Below are 17059 nucleotides of genomic sequence, written 5' to 3' on the forward strand. Positions count from 1 at the left end.
TCAGAGGTTAAAGTTCCTCCATCGCAGTCTGACAGTTTTCTCTCACAGAGACTCATGGATACTTGGCAGAAAATGTAACGCCCTCTGACCCGTTTCACGTTGCAGAAGATGAGGATGAGCAAGGCCCAGAAGAAAACTGCGATGACTCCCGTCCCGATGAGGATTACAATCTCCACGCTGGCCTTGTCACTTGAACCTGAGCAGAGAGAAAGAAAGAAAGAATGCTTTTAAGAATATTGAAAGCCTCTCTATCCAGTCACAAGTCTTACCCTTTACCAACTATAGAGGGTGCTGTATCACTAAGCATCTGTCCCAGATTTCTAGCAAGCTCCTTACATTAAACCTTTAGGGGAAATCAATGTGCTAAGCCGGCATTTACTCATTTCAGCCGTTCATCATAAAACCGCTTCCAGCAAAGGCATTCAATTATTCATTCTGAACCTGAAATTGCAGAATGGCACGGTGGTCAATTACTTTGATTTGACTGCAGACAAGTTCAAAAACAAACGCACAAAAACTACAGCGAGAGTGTGTGAGGGTAACGATTAAAGTTTGAGACCTGCGGATTTTGTTGGTGAAGACGAGAGCTCGAGGGCAACTGTGATTTCAAGCTTGAGTTCGCTCGAAAGAGCACACGCTCGCGGCGAGAGAGTGTGTGAGCAGATACGGGTGCCTCCCTGTGACTGTATACAACTGAGTGTGTGTGTGTGCGGCTGTCTCACCGATGACCCTGACGGCAGCTGAGGAGTGGACACATCCACGCTGGTTGCAAGCGGTGCAGGTGTAAAGACCGGCGTCCTCCTCCCTCACTCGCTGGATACTCAGCGTGCGGTTTGAATCCTGCAGCTGGATCCCTGCGGGGGGAAAGCGCGGGATGATTAGTGACACACGTGCCTCGACTTATTTGGCGCTACTTCTTCACCTCGCACGTGACAAGTTCAGCGACATTTTCCTTTCAACTCTTTGGATTCTTGTCACACCTTCCGGGCTTTAATCTGTAGTGGTCATTTATTATCCCGTCGTCCCATATGTCAAGCCACATGTCCCAGCAGCCCCTCTGAGCGAATCCAGAGCATCAGCTGCCACTCAGACTCACACTGCCCCACCTCGCCCCCTCATCTCCTTCAGATGCTAAGAAGAGACACACACTGAGAAAGCTAATGAGTCTTATCTATTAGCCCGCAGGGTTTTCATGTGTGTGTGTGGGCGTGAGTAGGTGTGCAGCAAATACATCTGAACAAGTATTCACGGGCTCTGTCAAACTGCAACAGTGTGTGCATGCTTGTGTACCTTCTGCGTGTTTCCATATTGTTCTAAAGTAGGAATCTTAAACGTTTCCATTTTAAATAAATGTCTGCAAGGTCCCTGAACGAGGTAACGCAGTGGTGACTCAAGCTATTCCCCCAGTGATGGAAGTGTTCCTATGTTTATTTATATAATCATATATTATAAACTAGACGTCTGTGATGACATTTGCATTTACATGAGCGCAGAATGCTTAATCGTCATCTGACAGCTGATGGGTTTGGAGATTGCTGCTAATGCAACCTGGACATTTCCTGCTTTTATTGTGAAGTTGTTATTTTTTTGTCCATCTGCCCATCAATAACTTGTCTAAACATGTCAACTGTCATTTTTCTCAACAAAATCACTCATTCATTCATCTTCTGTAACCGCTTGTCCTGTGAAGGGTCGGGTCGCTGGAGCCTATCCCAGCTGTCATCGGGCGAGAGGCGGGGTACACCCTGGACATGTTGCCAGTCTATCACCGAGAGACAGACAACCATTCACACTCACACCTACGGCCAATTTAGAATCACCAATTAACCTAATGAGCATGTCTTTGGATGGTGGGAGGAAGCCGGAGTACCCGGAGAGAACCCACGCAGACACAGGGAGAACATGCAAACCCCACACAGGAAGACCCAGTCGGCCGATGGATTTGAACCCAGAACTTCTTGCTGTGAGGCATCAGCGCTAACTAACCACTGTTCCGTCCTCTACAAAGTCAGTTTGAAAGATTTCAGGCAGTAATGAAACCAGAAGGAGCAGCCTCAGTGAGCTCTTAGATGAAGGGCTGCAGGCGACAGGCTGCACACCTGCAACATCCCGGCAAGTAACCAACTCCTTTCACTGAGCCCTGCTGTTTGCAGATTCACGCTATGAGCAGCATAAAATCAGGTCACAGTTGTTCACAGAATGATGGAAAAAGAAAAAGGCAAATTATTGCCTGACTTCCTTATTAAAACCAAACAAAAGTTTGTTCTTCTGCCCGTAAGATTCTGTGCCCTGTAGCGTTAAACCACATCTGCTGTTATCACCAGTAACTACAGGGGTCGCCGAATCAACCACGACTGTCCAGATTGCCACTTCAGTATCTGGATTGAGATTTATCTTGATTAAAAGTGCAACGACAACTGCCGGAAGCTGAAATGTGAAAATAAATTCTCTCTGTTCTTTCATCTGTTGTTAAGCCAGATGGATGGAAACCTGCGCTGCACAACGTCAAAGGACTGATATAAGATCCAGAGGGGCAAACCTGCTGAGCTACTCCTGACGTATGAGTGTGTGTGTACGCCGGTGTGGCTACAGGGCCGACGGGCGGTCGGCTGCACTGTAGTGGAAAAGTATGTATCGCCTGTGTACGTGTATTCATGCACCTGACATTTGGTGGAGGGGCTGGTTGTCTTTGAACCACGAGAGGTGGGGAAGAGGTATGCCCTCCACGTCGCACTCCATCCGCAGAGACTCGGTCACATTCACCGTCTGGTTGGTGAGGCTGCGCTTATACCGCGGCGCCTCCAGGGCTACGGAGGACAGACAGAGAGAGAGAGAGAGAGATCAGGAAGGGGGGTAAACGATATCAACACTACATTCTGTCGATAATCATTGGAACAGGATGGCAAATGTACATGATATTTACCAAACAGTCTCGGGGGACAGAAGCAAATAAAATCCCATTAAAATGAACATCTGTCCTCCAGGCACTGATGCAAGGTTAGAGCGCACAACATGAAAGAAACATGAATTTCAGGCTCCGAGCGCCTCTGCTCTGTGTTCTGTCACTGCATTCTGAGCAAACACCATGTACTTTCTCCATTATGTGTACATAAAGGTATTGGGGCTGTGTGGGCACCTCTTTGTGAGTGTATATAATTTCAAGCCTGCAGCCACTCAGCGTCAGCCGCACTGCGACCCGCGTGTTTCCCCCGCCTGGGGCCGAGCATTTCTTCATAATTAGCTGTGGTTAGAGTGGCTGGTGTGTGCACCTCTACGTCTGAAGCTTTCCTTTCTCTCTCGGCGCTCACCTTTGACAGAGATGTATCTGGTCAGGCATTGTTTCTCCCCGTTGCGCCTGCTCTGCGCCTCGCACACATAATAACCCTCGTCGTGCAGCTGTACGGAGTGAATGGTGAAGTCCAAGACCCAGCTGTTGGAGGTCTCCTGGAAGGAGAGCTGGCCTTCAAGCGTCACAGCGTAGCGGTGCAAGCTCTTGCAGTCCAGCTCCTGAGCCTTGCCCTGCACGTCCTGCAGGGTCTGCGGGTTGAGGCGGTACCACCGCAGCTGCTCGTAGGTGTAATTATCAGCACTGCAGCACATAGACACCTTCTCCTGCTCCTGTGGATTCTTAGAGGGCAGAACATCTACGCTGAAGCCCTCGGGGATGGCTTTGAAGATGAGAGGGGAACAGGTAGAGAGGGTGACAACATTAATTAAATGCATTCTTTAAAGAAAGCAACTACTTCAACAACAACAAATGAGGTTTTTCACTTAAACCAGCTGAATCTATCACACACATTTTAGTTTATGGTGCTGACAGCATTTTAAAATTCAGCAACAACATTATGTCTGTTACTCAATATAACCTGCAGGCTAACACCACTGTGAGCAGTTTACATCGGGACTATTTCTTTGGCAGGTCAGTGTTATGAGGCAACGGAGCTTTCGGGCCACAAAGTCGAAACTTAAAGGGGAACTGTTGTTTTTTACAACCTGGACCTTATTTCTGGCATAAAATACGATCGTTTACTCACCCATAAAACTTTGGTGTCATTTGTTTTCCTTCGTGAGATAATTAGATCCGCGTATAGTGGGAGTGACCGGGACACCGAAACGCAGCCTCTAAATAACGCATTATCTGCCGCGAAACTCGTTCATTTCACCAATATTTTGTTATCGTACGCTAGTGCTATTCCCCGTTGAGATGCTACTGCCATGGTTCATGCACAACCTCAGAATCGGAAAAATATTCAGCCATGTTGTAAAAAAACTAGCAAAGCAAATTACAGGTAAACAAGCCGACAGCTGCGGGCGCGGCGCTCAGAGATGACATCATCCAGGTCAGAAGACATCATCCGGGGTCTGTAGGTCAATCTACAGACACCGAATGATTATAACAGGTAACTCTGGACTCAACGGGGAATAGCAGCGTATGATAACAAAATATTGGTGAAATTAACGAGTTTTGCAGCAGATAATGCGTTATTTAGAGGCTGCGTTTCGGTGCCCCAGTCACTATCACTACATGGATATACGCTGATCTAATTATCTCATGAAGGAATGCAAATTACACAAAAGTTATATGGGCGAGTAAATGATCGTATTTTATGCCAGAAATAAGGTCCAGGTTGTAAAAAAACAGTAGTTCCTAGGGTCAATTACATTGCGTTTAAGTGTGCTATATAAATAAACGTGACTTGACTTGACTAAACATACTGCCAATGGTCAACTAGAATGTGCGTTCAGGGCCATTGTGAGAGGAAATAACTCTCTATACCAGCAGGCGGCAGTAGCCTGTGTTTGTCATTCAAAAGGGGAAATGCTAGCAAGTTGTAGGATTAGCTAGGAGGCTAGGAAGCTATGAAGAGCTACAAACTGAGCTACAGAGCTGGAGTCTCCTGAATCATGCTGATCAGTTGGTCTACGGTTTCTTCGTAACAGGTGGGCTTGTCATTTTTAAAATCTTTGCACACTGGAATATTCAAAAAGCAAAGCTGAAACAAATGCAAATTTGTTGGGTTTCCTTTAAGTCTTAACCAATGTTCCTGGGGAACTGGGAAAGCTACTTGACTAATGAGATGTCTTAAAGTTTAAGACATCTCATTAGTCATTGGGTTTGGGAAGATGTGGGAAGTTGGCGTCCCTGACTAATAATGGGTCGATAGAGCAGGATCGTTTCCTCCAACTACAGGTACACCAAAACCCACAGATGTTCCTATTTAAACCCCAACTCCCCACCAGTCTTTTAGAACTGAAGACGCTATTTGGATGAGTGGTGAAACATTTACAAGAAACCTCTAACTGCTTAATTGGCTGAAACGCTGCCGACCATCGACCGGAGGTGTCACAGTCCCACCAGTCTGAACGACCAATCAACGCAAACTGTAAAAACTGTAAAACGTTATAAAAAATGATTATTTTACTGATGAAGAGCAGCCGGCTAAATCCTACCCAGATTTTCCTGTACCAGCACAGCATCAGCTCTAATGCTCCTCTTTATGACTGAAAATCAGAACGTCCCTCATTTTTATCCTTTTTAATGAAAAGTGTTTATAGCAGTGGATTTAATCAGAAACAAATTGCTTACGCCCACCTGACCTCTTGGGCCCTTGCCCTTGGTCTTAGGAAACCCATTCAATAATCCATCCACATTCTTTGGCAGAGAAAAAAGTTGTTGATGAGTTTTTTAAATCTAATTTTCCAATTCTGTGAGCATGACAAAATCTATTCCCGTCACTTGTAATGGAGTGAAGGCGAAATAATACCCGGAGAGACACAGATATTGATATATCTCAAAGCCTGAACAAATCAACTCCACATTATCTGCCTGGCTTATCGTAGCACCAGTGGGAGATTTGGGACAACCAACGTCTGCGGTGTTGGTGTGAAATCAAAACCTGACACACTCACTGGTTACGTAGAAGTAGATCAGCCGCTCGTCTTTGCCCACTTTGTTTTCAGCGGAGCACTTGTACATGACGGAGACGCTGGCGTTCCGAATCTGCAGCCTGCTCACTGTCTGCGAGGTGAGGAAGGGACGATAAGATTTTAATTCGTCTGGGGGGGAAGCACACATATTTCAAAAGGAAGCGCAGACTCCTGTCACGTAATTCTTTGTGAGACGACGCAAACCAGATTTTCTGCTGACAGGTCAACAAGAAGCAAACTCACTTAGGTGTGACTGAAAAATGTGGGACATTCGCTTGTGTGAGCATGTGTATGCATTCATGTGATAATTTCCTCTTATGGTGGTGGTCTATAAATGCACTGGCGTGTGTACGTGCACATGTTCCCTATCGCGTGTGCATCTGGATGTGTTTATAACCGCTCCGTACAGGAAGTCTGCAGAGGAAGACTGATCTAAATATTTCCACTGTGGAAATTGTTCTTGACTGACATTTTTTTTTATTTTTTTTATGACGCTTAGAATTTGGGACACTTACATAAATGTCTTCCGTTCTGGGTAATGTCCTAATAATAATCTGTTGTTTTTATAATACAATAACATAATCACATTACGGTTTCATGCATTTTAGGATTTAGGAAAAAAAGTAGGTCTGCCTATAGAAAGACAAAACCTCGATGAACCTTTTGTCGTCCATCCACCACTTCGACAGACGTCTCAATCGCTTCGATTTCGTTCATGCCGCTCTCCAAGTTGATGCCCTGCCAGTTCTGACAGTCGGCGATCCTGTCACTCCGGCTCTTCCTGTCTCGTCGAACCCTGGGGAGAAAGCACACACACATTCATGACATCTCCCCTCATTGACATGTAGAGCAGAGAGTGGGCAGTGGGCAAGAATTCAGAAGCACACCAAACCATATCCTGCTGTTTTATGAGATTTTTTTTTTTCCTCTTCCCACACTCTTGGTTGCATTTCAGATTAGCCTGCCTCCCGAAGCCAAGGCAATGATGCTAAATGTCCTAGCAACCAATGAAAACAACTGCTGTATTAATTTCTATTATGGGGATCCACTGTGAGAGCTTCATAACAGAATTAATGAAACATGAAATGGAACTTTATCTTGCTTTTTTCTCCTAAAGGCAAGTGGGATGTAATCAGGGTCAGTTTCACTTTACTCTCTATTAATATCTGAATTATAAAACTATATAAATACTTTACTCCATTATAAGAGGGACATTTTTTATTTTTTTATTTATTTACCTTGGATACTTTGGAAATGACTTTAATACATATTATCAAGAATGTAAGCTGTGAGTAAAATGGAGAGTACACGGTCATCATACAACTGGCAGCATGAATATTGACATTGAATGAGCACTTGTTTTTTTTTTTTTACCTTTGGACAAAGCCAGGCTAGCTGTTTCCTCACGTCCGAAGTCTTTAAGCAACTAAAACTAAAAATTCTTAACATCCTCTGCAGACCTGCTTTTTGTTAACAAAAGGAAGGATTGCCCCCGCAATGTGATATTGCCCCATGTTGACACATTTTTTGTTATTTTACCTGTTTCTTAAAATAAAATAAAATAAAATAAAGTTACAGTTTTCATTCATTCATTCATCTTCAGTAAGTGCTTATTCCTGTTAAGGGTCGCGGGGTCTATCCCAGCTGTCATCGGGCGAGAGGCGGGGTACACCCTGGACAGGTCTCCAGTCTATCTCAGGGCTAACACAGAGAGACAGACAACCATTTGCACTCACATTAACAACTACAGCCAGTTTAGATTCACCAATTAACCTAATGAGCATGTCTTTGGACGGTGGGAGGATGCCGGAGTACCTGAGAACCCACGCAGACACAGGGAAAACATGCAATCCATGGAGTTACAGTTTTCCATAAATATTTGCTTAAAGTGCAGACTCTCAGCTTTAAATTGGGAGCATTAAAATAGAAATCCCCAATATTCTACCACAGTCCTCTAATTACAGGAGGAGGTGAAAACTGATTGGGCTCAAAATCTGTTTCATGGACACATATGGGATATTCCACTTCATTATTTCGGTCATTATTATTATTATTATTAAGTTCTGGAGCCAACACGTGTTCAGGAGCTCTCCGTGCGAGTGAAACAGGTTATGCTTAGGTTGCACAAATAAAATCAGGCCATCAGATCGATGGTGGGAACACTGGGAGTGGACAAATCAACAGTTTGTCACATTCAGAGGAAAAAACAACGCCCCGATGATCTCAGCGTCCCGGGATATGACATATCATATATGTGTGTTTTTGAAGGAAAAAGAAGCGGAATAGTCTGCAATGGCCGGGTCACTCGCCTTTTGTCACCCTGATCGAGCAGCTTTTCTCTTACCTAAGAGAAAACTAAAGGCAGAAAGGCCCTCAAACAAGCAACAACTTGTTGCAGACAGCTGCAGAAATGTTCCCGGTAAGCTGTCACCAAAAGGGAAACTAATTCTGGTTTGGTGTCCATGAGTTCAACAGTTCAGGTTGTCACTGCCTGCAAGTTTAAAAAAAAAAACAACCTTCTTTATTAGGTTCATTTGTCCAATCACTTTTGAGCGCCTGGAAATAGGGATCTGTGTGTAAAAGTGCTTGTAATTCCTATGACTTTACCCCAGTTTGGATGTAAATATCCTCAAATTAAATCTGAGAGTCTGCACTTTAAGCAGTATTTCATTATATAACTGTAACTTCAGTTAAATGACAGTAAACAGTAAAATAACACAGATTATGTGTCCTTACAACAGATATAGTTCTTATCGTTCAAGACTATCCATTCTTCTAAAAGTAATTTCTCAAGCTCTGAGCAAAGCCCTGCACCACAAAGATTGAAAAAGCCTGATATTCTGAAATTCTTTTTCAAATACACTCCACGATGAATCCACATTGCGCGCTACCACACTTCATGGGCTCCAGTGACCCAAGACAGATGTAACTCAAAGTCCTGCTGTTATGTTACACCATCAGATTAAAAAAAGAAATTCGACTCCGATACAGCAGAAATGTCAAAAACAACCATGCATCAGTCGGTGCCCACGAAATGTCATACCCTGTGCACAGAGCATGAGACAGAATATTTGCAGCCACAGCTGAAGCAGAGCCTAAGGTCGGGTGTCTTCAGTCATGTTGCATGCCCGCATGGAAAGGTCAGAGCTGCAATAAGTTCAGAAATGAAGCCTGGAAGGGAGACGGTGGAGGTGAATTTTAGAAGGATATTCAGCAGAAGCAGCCACAATACAGGGGCTTAAAGAAATTGGAAATAAGTGAATATGCCTGTCCAGAGAATCCATTATATTTCAGAAGGGATGGAGAATGGGAGAAAAGGCCCCGGGGCTCTGCCTGGTAATATGCGTGTGTGTAGTTCAGTGCTTATGTGTGCATTGGGGCATGTGTGTGTGTGGAATCTACACCCACATGGTGATGGTCTCAAACACACCTTGGTGGTTTATGTGCATTTCTGACACGTGAATGAGAGAGTGGGTCTGTTTGTGTGTCTAAGTGCATCATGTGTTTGCTTATGCACGTCTGAAAGTGACGCTGGTGTGTGAGCACTGGACCATGGTGGATCAGGAGCAGAGTAGCAGGCACATTAAGGGGCAGGAAGCAGGCTGGATATCGAACAGACACTTTCGTTTGCTCTTTTTTCTTTAATCATATCCTTCCTTCCTCTCCTGTTCACTCAGACGCAGTGGATAATTTCACACTGACCTCTTCTTGTTATCCGGATTCACATAACACTTCATACACCATGCATCCCACCCCTCTCCTCTCATCTGTCCCGTTCTATCAAACATCATCTTCACCGACACTAGTTACACTGAGTTTGCAAAAATAACAGTTCTGTGTTTGAACAAATCTGAGACTGAACTTTTGCTTACAGTCTGCTTTGGGTGCTGTTGAGGACACAGGGGCCCCAGGCCCTCCACTGCCAGCTGACGTTGGGAGCAGGGAGACCATAGGCGGTGCAAGTTAGCGTCTGGCTGCTGCCACTCGGGTAAGGACTGGACGGAACTGCCACTTCTTTCTCGTGAATCTGTGGGGGGACTGGAGAAGAGGAATCGATCAATTTATCCAGCCATCCATAATAATTACAGACGCAGGTCTAGGGAAACACCCCTGGACTAGACAGTTTTGAAATAGAGAGAAAATCAACCTTTAATCGAATTCAAAGTTATGAGGAATGGAGATTGTGGCTTGAACATCTTTGAACTGTGGGAGTAAACGACCGGAGGAATGTTACTAGACGACAACAAGAAAATTAGTCGGTGTGGCGAACACACGGAGAATCAATCAAACTTCACTCAGCAATATGAAAGCGCATATGCTCCTCTGTGTGATTTCAAAATCCAATTAGTAGGTACCATAACAACAAACTGTGCGAATTTTAAACAGAAGAAACGAAAAGGTTGATTTTGCATTTAACACAGCGATACCAGAACCACGTACTATGCAGTGCAGCTCTCCTAAGTGTCTTTTGATGGCATCGTTTTGATCTCATAGTCCATTTCTTTTATGAAAAGCCTCCGAAGCACGGTCACAGCAGGGACAGCATCCAGTGCCAAAGCATCAGAGGAGCTCATTTTCCTGGTTAACGCATCAAACTGTGCAGTTTGCACCTGTGTGCAGCGTCTCATCGAGCAGAATAATGCACCGTGGCGGAATCTACTTTAGTACGTAACTTTAAAATACTTAGTTTAGTTTAGAGGTTTGAAGGAAGTACACTTCACATTATTTTTTTTTACACTTTCAGACTACCTTATCTGTCACTGGTATAAACTTCGACACACTACAGAAGCTGTGACAGTGCAAACCTTAAATCTGATCATACATAAAGCTAATTCTGACAATCATTATTATTATCATTATTATTAAGGTTGTCAGTAGTCCTGTCATATCAGGAATCTATTCATCTAAATGTCACACTTGTAAACACCTATATGATTGTGTGTAACCGTAAGGCGTATATTCTATGGTCTGTACCTCTGGCGTACACCAACACACACATACCGTTGACGACAAGCTTGACGTTGAGGCTCCTCTCCAGTGCGGCGGCACTGTTTTTCAGCACCACCGTGTACCGTCCAGAATCCTCCTGACAAATATCCTTAATCTCCAAAGCGTGGTTAAGGTGCATCCTCATCCTTTTCATTTTGAACTCCGGCCGCTGGTTTATCAACCTTCCATCTTTATACCTGCACAGAACACACACAAACACGCACGGAGCTGCTAAAGCACAGAATATTATCCTGCTGAGGTGAACTGCCCCTAAATTAATCCGCACTTCTCAGCTCGGCGAGGCCTAATTATGCTTTGGAAAATTACATGTAATGAATACACCGGAGAGTCTCTTACCATTGCGTTTCAGGAGCGGGGAAGGCAGAGACGTTTACTTGTAATTTGAATGACTTCTGGCCGGCAGTTACCTCCACCGTAGGTCCATTTCTGTAGTCGAGGTTGATGAAAGGCCTTTCTGGAATCAGAGGCATGCAGTGGTTTACGTAAAGCAGCTGTCAGGCCAGAAAGTCAACTTGGAATCACAGACTTACGGCATGAAAACGTTTCAAACTATCATAGGAAATGGGGACGTTCAATAGGTTTACTGTTTTACCAATGCATTGTTTCATACACTGAAGGTCATGCGGACATTAAATCATATTTTTTCATATCTTCCTTTAAAATTCTACTGAATAACAAATCATTCCTCTTCCCTATAAACCCTAAAGGACCTTGACACGTCCAGCCAACGGTCGTACGTTTTCTGTTGACAATCTGAGTCGGCCACAGAGATCGCTCTGATTGGCTTAGAGGACCAGAGAAACAGCACACAGAAAGCTTTATGTCTTCATGCCATCTGAGGATTCAAACTGATCAACCCGATCGTCCAGGATAAACAAACGGTTTGTCGCTCATCCTAGCTTACTTGGGAGCAAAAGATGTTGCCACATTCGTTGGTTTGGTGTGCTTTTCAGGGGGTTTTCCAATTTTGTTTTCTGACTTGACACTCAGGATAATAGTGGTGTATGTAAGCTAATGGTAAAAAAGTAATGCTGCATTACTGAGACATTACTGAGTCAGCCATTTGCACTGTACTATTGTTACGCTACATTTAAGCAACTATTGGTTTCACTTGACTGTACGAAAGTTGAGTTTTTTTCCCCTCCTAGTGCCTTGAAGTCAAGAAAAAAGACAGATGAAAGACGTTTCTTAAAGTCCCGGACACCAAACTGTTGTCACAGCACTGCCGTAAACAAGTCTGGACAAAAAAGGCTGCACTTGAACACACTGCAAAGACAAAAGTCAAAGGCGAGCTAGGACATAAGTTCTGCAAATGTGTGAGATTAAATATTTCTTCATACCAGCAGCTTTCAGTAGTTTGTATTCATTTGAAACAAACATTTAGGTGTCACCTGGGACGGAGGATATATCTATTTATACACACATGCAATATGTGAAAAGTAGGAATGGAGGATTTGTCATTGATTTATTTAAAGTCACGTGGCGAAGCATTAATGAAAGTGAAGTAAGTGTAGAATCTTAGTATTGTCATTATGTAAAGATACCTGTGACATTTAGTCAGATGAATCTATTGTGGAAAAGAAAGGGAGTGTAGTAAAGTAGTTCCTGCTTACCATGAACTATGACCTGAGTTTGTTGGGTTTGGGTTGCTTCCATGCTGGTGACGTTGCAGATGTACGGGCCAGAGTCGGTGACATTGACATTGTGGATGGTCAGGATGCTAACAGCCTCTGTGGCATGAGACAGAGCTTCACGATGGGGCTTAGTCTCCACCCAGCTGTTTGTCTGGCGATTAGAAACTGTATCATGAAACCATCTGAAACTCAGCCTTTTTATTTTACTGTTGCAACATAGGACCACCTTCTACGTACCTGTTTTCCAGGGTAAGACCACTGAATGTCCACGCCGGCGTTGAATTCCACCACTGCTGTGCAGTTCAGGGTGAGGGCCTCCCCGACTAGCAGCTCTACCGGGTCCTCAGGAAACAGCTTGACATTGTAAACCTGACTTCCTGTCCGGGAAAAAGAAAAAAACGGGGACGGGGAAACGGTCAAACATAGCGAGGGAGACAGTGGGAGAGGTCACTGTGACATCGTCAGCAGTTTTTCCTTCCTCACAGGACCAGAGGAAATGACTTTCCTTTGGACCAGAAGAGCCATCCTACTTTAAAGAAGCAGCCTGCCACAACCTCACACTACTTCCATTCATATATCAATGAGAGCAATTAAAGTGGAATACGGGTGAAGCCTAAACCCAAGATAAGAGGGAGAATGCGACGTTGCTTTGGACACTGGCCAGGGTACCTGATATTCAAGCCATCTCTCTCTGCAGTCCCTGGAAGAGACTCAAAACAAAACGTACGCAGGTGATCTCTGTGCAGCAGACTGTGATTGCCTGATTGTTTAAACACTCCGTTAGTATTCGCAGTGAAGACTCGCTCGGAGTCTCTCCTCTGACTGATGTGGCTATTACTTTTGGCCTGCAGCGATGGGTATGAGTTTCCTTTCGCCCTCTGAAGAGAGGTGAATGATCTCACGCACGTAGCAAAGAGCTTCTGGCTCCCACGGCATTCAGTCTGGAGCGAGAACGGACCCCAGCGTAACGTCTCGCCTCTTCATCCTAGTTTCCTAAAACTTAATTATGCCCTTTCGCTTTCCTTCTTCTTCTTTTCTTTTAATTCCGCGGGCATAATGGCTCATTTCCCACATAAAAAGGGGGAGTTGTTATGGAGGAAATGACATAATTACCTAAAAGCCTTGAAACTGTCTGCATTAAGGCGTAATTGGCTCCCGGACCTCAGCGCAGAATTATGGTGAAAAGGCAGTCGGTGCAGCAACACCTTTGATTTCCAAGCACTCAACAAGAGCTGAGTCTCGAATGTAGTTCAAATATTTGTCTTGGGTCAGGAGTGTTTTTGTAACTGCGTGATTTTTGCTTTTCTGCAAGACTCCATGCTGAAACTGAGTGCGCCCAGAGTGTGCTTTTACCTGTGGTGTGGATCAGGTAGTTGACAGATTGGTGCTCTTTACCCTCCAGCGTGGCCGTACACATAACACCAATGAGCATCGGCGCAGTGTCTATGGCTTCTCTGGGAATGGACCAGCCTCGCTTGTTGTCCCACGTCACCCCGCGCATCTCCACAGGCATGGGGTACTGATATGATGACATGATCACACACACACACAAAAAAAATAAAATTGATCAAATCAAACATTAAAACTTTACTTGGCATCCTCATATGGGAGAGTGGAGAGTGAGAAATCTGTGGTGAGTACAGACCGCGTAGAGAGTGACGTTCAGATCGGGCACCGTGACCAGACATGGCACTATGAGGTGCGTGGACAAGCGTGTCATTAAAATGGTCTCCAGGTTTTTTGCGTCACTGTGGCTGGCTCTCCTGAGGAAAGGCTGCTCGGGGTCTGGTCGCAGACAGAAAAAAAAAAAAGCGGGACGTGTTAAAGGGAAACATTCAGAGCAGCTGGGGTAATGGCAGCTATTACCGAGGTAACTTTACAGACAGACAGCCACATCTCTCAGAGCCGGATAATGACACCCAAGGACAGGCCTTATGTGGAGTTTATCACGATTACCAACAGCTCAGTCTGTCCCCTCGCAGCAAATAGCATTAAAGAGTCCTATTGCACATCAGCCGAGAGACGGACAGCTAAGGGCTTTAATCCTCTTCTTAATAGTGTTACAATTTCACCTCAAGCTGTTAGAGGAAAATCTCGTCCAGGTTTCATCCTTAGCGCCTTCATATTTCCCTTTTTATTGTCTGACTCCCCTGATGCACAGGGCTTTGAGAGACATCACAGCAATTGTGTTACCAATTTACATCGCTGCTGTTATCACTACAAAACCCCACATTCCCACAGCAAGGGAGCACGCAGCTATAAAAATGCTCATATCTCGGGCTTCCCTGTCAATACCAGCGACTTTTGTACGCCGTACGAATACAGCCCGCCTCGCTTCTTTTCTTATTTCTCCTTTAAGATAAGCCTTCTGTTATTTTCGTACTTCTTTCTGAGGCACTCAAAGGTATCACTTTGAGCTGCTGCAAGGGCAAACAAAGGGTCCTATCAAAAGGTTTTGTGTTTCTGCCCTGCGGCGGTCTAAATACACACAAGAAAAAAACACACAACTGCTGGCAGTTTATGTTCTTCTCAATAAATCATCTCAGCTATTAGGCTGCAGAAGAAGAGGCCTCTTACCCGGGGCAAGAAGAGTTTGCAAAGCATCAAGGTTTTGAGGTTTGTGGGTGAGAATGTGTGTGAGAACGGTTCGTGTATTTCTCTATCTGGAAAGCCTGTAGCCGCACCGCACTGCTGTACAATCATGAGTCTAATTCTCGACTGTTTAGAGGGCAGCGCGCGGCACGGACGGGGTAAAGGGTCAACATATGCCTGTCTAATTGATTCCGCATGTGTCCCATCTCATCCCACGGCACGCTGGCTCTAATTCACGGCAGCGATTTCATCTGCTTCTGATCAGCCCCCCGGTCAGATCTGTGGAAACTGTTTTGGCACCCTGTCAGAGGGGATAAACGGGCGCTTCGCATGAGTGGACCGGTCAGCAGGCTTCCCCTACATGACAATTCCTCTTTCTATCTCCGCTCTTCCTTACATTCCATTCGCGTAATCACATTTCAGCTCTGAAAGCCAATAAATCAGCATAAAATAGAGAAAGTGGCTCTGAATCTTGAAAGTGACAAACTATAAAACTTGGAGGAGACAATAAAACGTACGGCACATTTTACTGTGCAGTTCTTTAGAGATTTACGCCCAAAAAAGTCTCATGAGAAGGTGATTTGAACGAGACCTGCCGCTGCAGCTCAACCTTTAGAAATAAAATTAATAACACACCCTATCTGTAATTAGAAAAGTGAATGAGCTGATCGTTCTTTTTTATCGCTTGGCATCTCTCATTTCCGAAACACTAATCCCGCCAGCTTCCAGGGTGTCAGCGGGGCGAACTCGACGCTTCCAGTTGTAATAATGCGGGGGCCGCTTTGATATTGAAGTAACATTCAAACAGGAGGTCCGTCGGACAGCTCTGGTTTTCTTGAGAAACTCCCAAAGAAAACAGAAATGCAGCTTCCACGCGGCCAAGCCAAAGAGCAGCAGACCGGGTCACGCAAGCAAGGAGATGAAACACCCTCTATTTAAAACCCAAGTTCAACAGCAACATGAACTCGGAAAACACGCAGGCTCAATGTGAAATGATGTCTAAATAGAAAAGAAAAGTCATGGTTGGGCTGTTTATTTGACAGTTTAAGTCTCATAGTTGATATGCAGCAGACTCTGCTGGTTACCTTCAAAGGGAGAAAAGATTCAAACAGTCCTTTATGAATACTGCATGCTCATCCATGAGGTGAGCAAGTATTTTAAATATCTTCAGTTTGCATTTACAAGAGACTTATGTATCAGTGTATACGAGAGTGTAACAGGGTGCAGTTGGGGGGTGTGACTCACCCCTGACAAAGACATAAATGCTGACAGCAGTGGTGCCGTCAATGATGGCCTTGATGTCCTTATAATAGCAGCGGTAGTAGCCTGTGTCTTTGCCCTGTGCCTCATTCAGGACCAGCCTCTTGCAGTACGGACTCCCAGGCTGCCCCGGACACTCGCTCACTAAGGCCACCCTCTGCCCAGGGACCCTGGTGGCGGGCAACTGAGCTTGACGGTCAGTCAGCTCCTGTCCAACCACAGTCTGATCAGGCCAGGCCCAGGCCAGTGTGCGCTGTCCCCTGAGAATTGATTTGTTAGACAATAATCAACAAGCAAAATTAAATGTAATAATAAAAAAAAAAGAAATCACATCCTACCAGTCAGTGTCTCGTAATAATCATAAAAGTGTTTGTTTTTGTGACAGTGTGTGACGCTATAAATTCCTCTGTGCGTCCTCATATTCCCTGTTTGCTCTGTGCCTTGCCACATAAATTCAGTTATGTTAACCCGGAGGCATTACGAGCAAGATAGAGCGCAATCATAATGGCTGTCTGAAAACTGATAGCCATGCTTTCATCACCTGCCTCAGCCAAATACGGATGTCCGCGTTTGCAGGCGGTGCCAAATTGTGATGACTGGAAACAACATAAAAATGACAGAGGACAATGCAAGTA

General features: G+C 44.7%; 1 protein-coding gene across 1 annotated transcript in view; it reads right to left on the reverse strand.

Moving 5' to 3' along the window:
* The window catches only part of flt4 (fms related receptor tyrosine kinase 4), a 48593-nt gene that overhangs the window by 13748 nt on the left and 17786 nt on the right, over positions 1-17059 (reverse strand). The window contains exons 3-16 of the mRNA XM_084550331.1: positions 16410-16684; positions 14218-14357; positions 13926-14091; positions 12810-12949; positions 12552-12723; positions 11275-11392; positions 10930-11114; positions 9801-9966; positions 6589-6724; positions 5911-6019; positions 3309-3668; positions 2661-2807; positions 723-854; positions 90-196 (exon numbers count right to left, since the gene is read on the reverse strand). Coding sequence (XP_084406457.1) covers positions 90-196; positions 723-854; positions 2661-2807; positions 3309-3668; positions 5911-6019; positions 6589-6724; positions 9801-9966; positions 10930-11114; positions 11275-11392; positions 12552-12723; positions 12810-12949; positions 13926-14091; positions 14218-14357; positions 16410-16684 — 2353 coding nt within the window. The remainder of the gene's footprint in view (positions 1-89; positions 197-722; positions 855-2660; positions 2808-3308; positions 3669-5910; positions 6020-6588; positions 6725-9800; positions 9967-10929; positions 11115-11274; positions 11393-12551; positions 12724-12809; positions 12950-13925; positions 14092-14217; positions 14358-16409; positions 16685-17059) is intronic.

The sequence above is a fragment of the Chelon labrosus genome, assembly GCF_963514085.1.
Source record: "Chelon labrosus genome assembly, chromosome: 8".
In the NCBI taxonomy this organism is placed as follows: domain Eukaryota; kingdom Metazoa; phylum Chordata; class Actinopteri; order Mugiliformes; family Mugilidae; genus Chelon; species Chelon labrosus.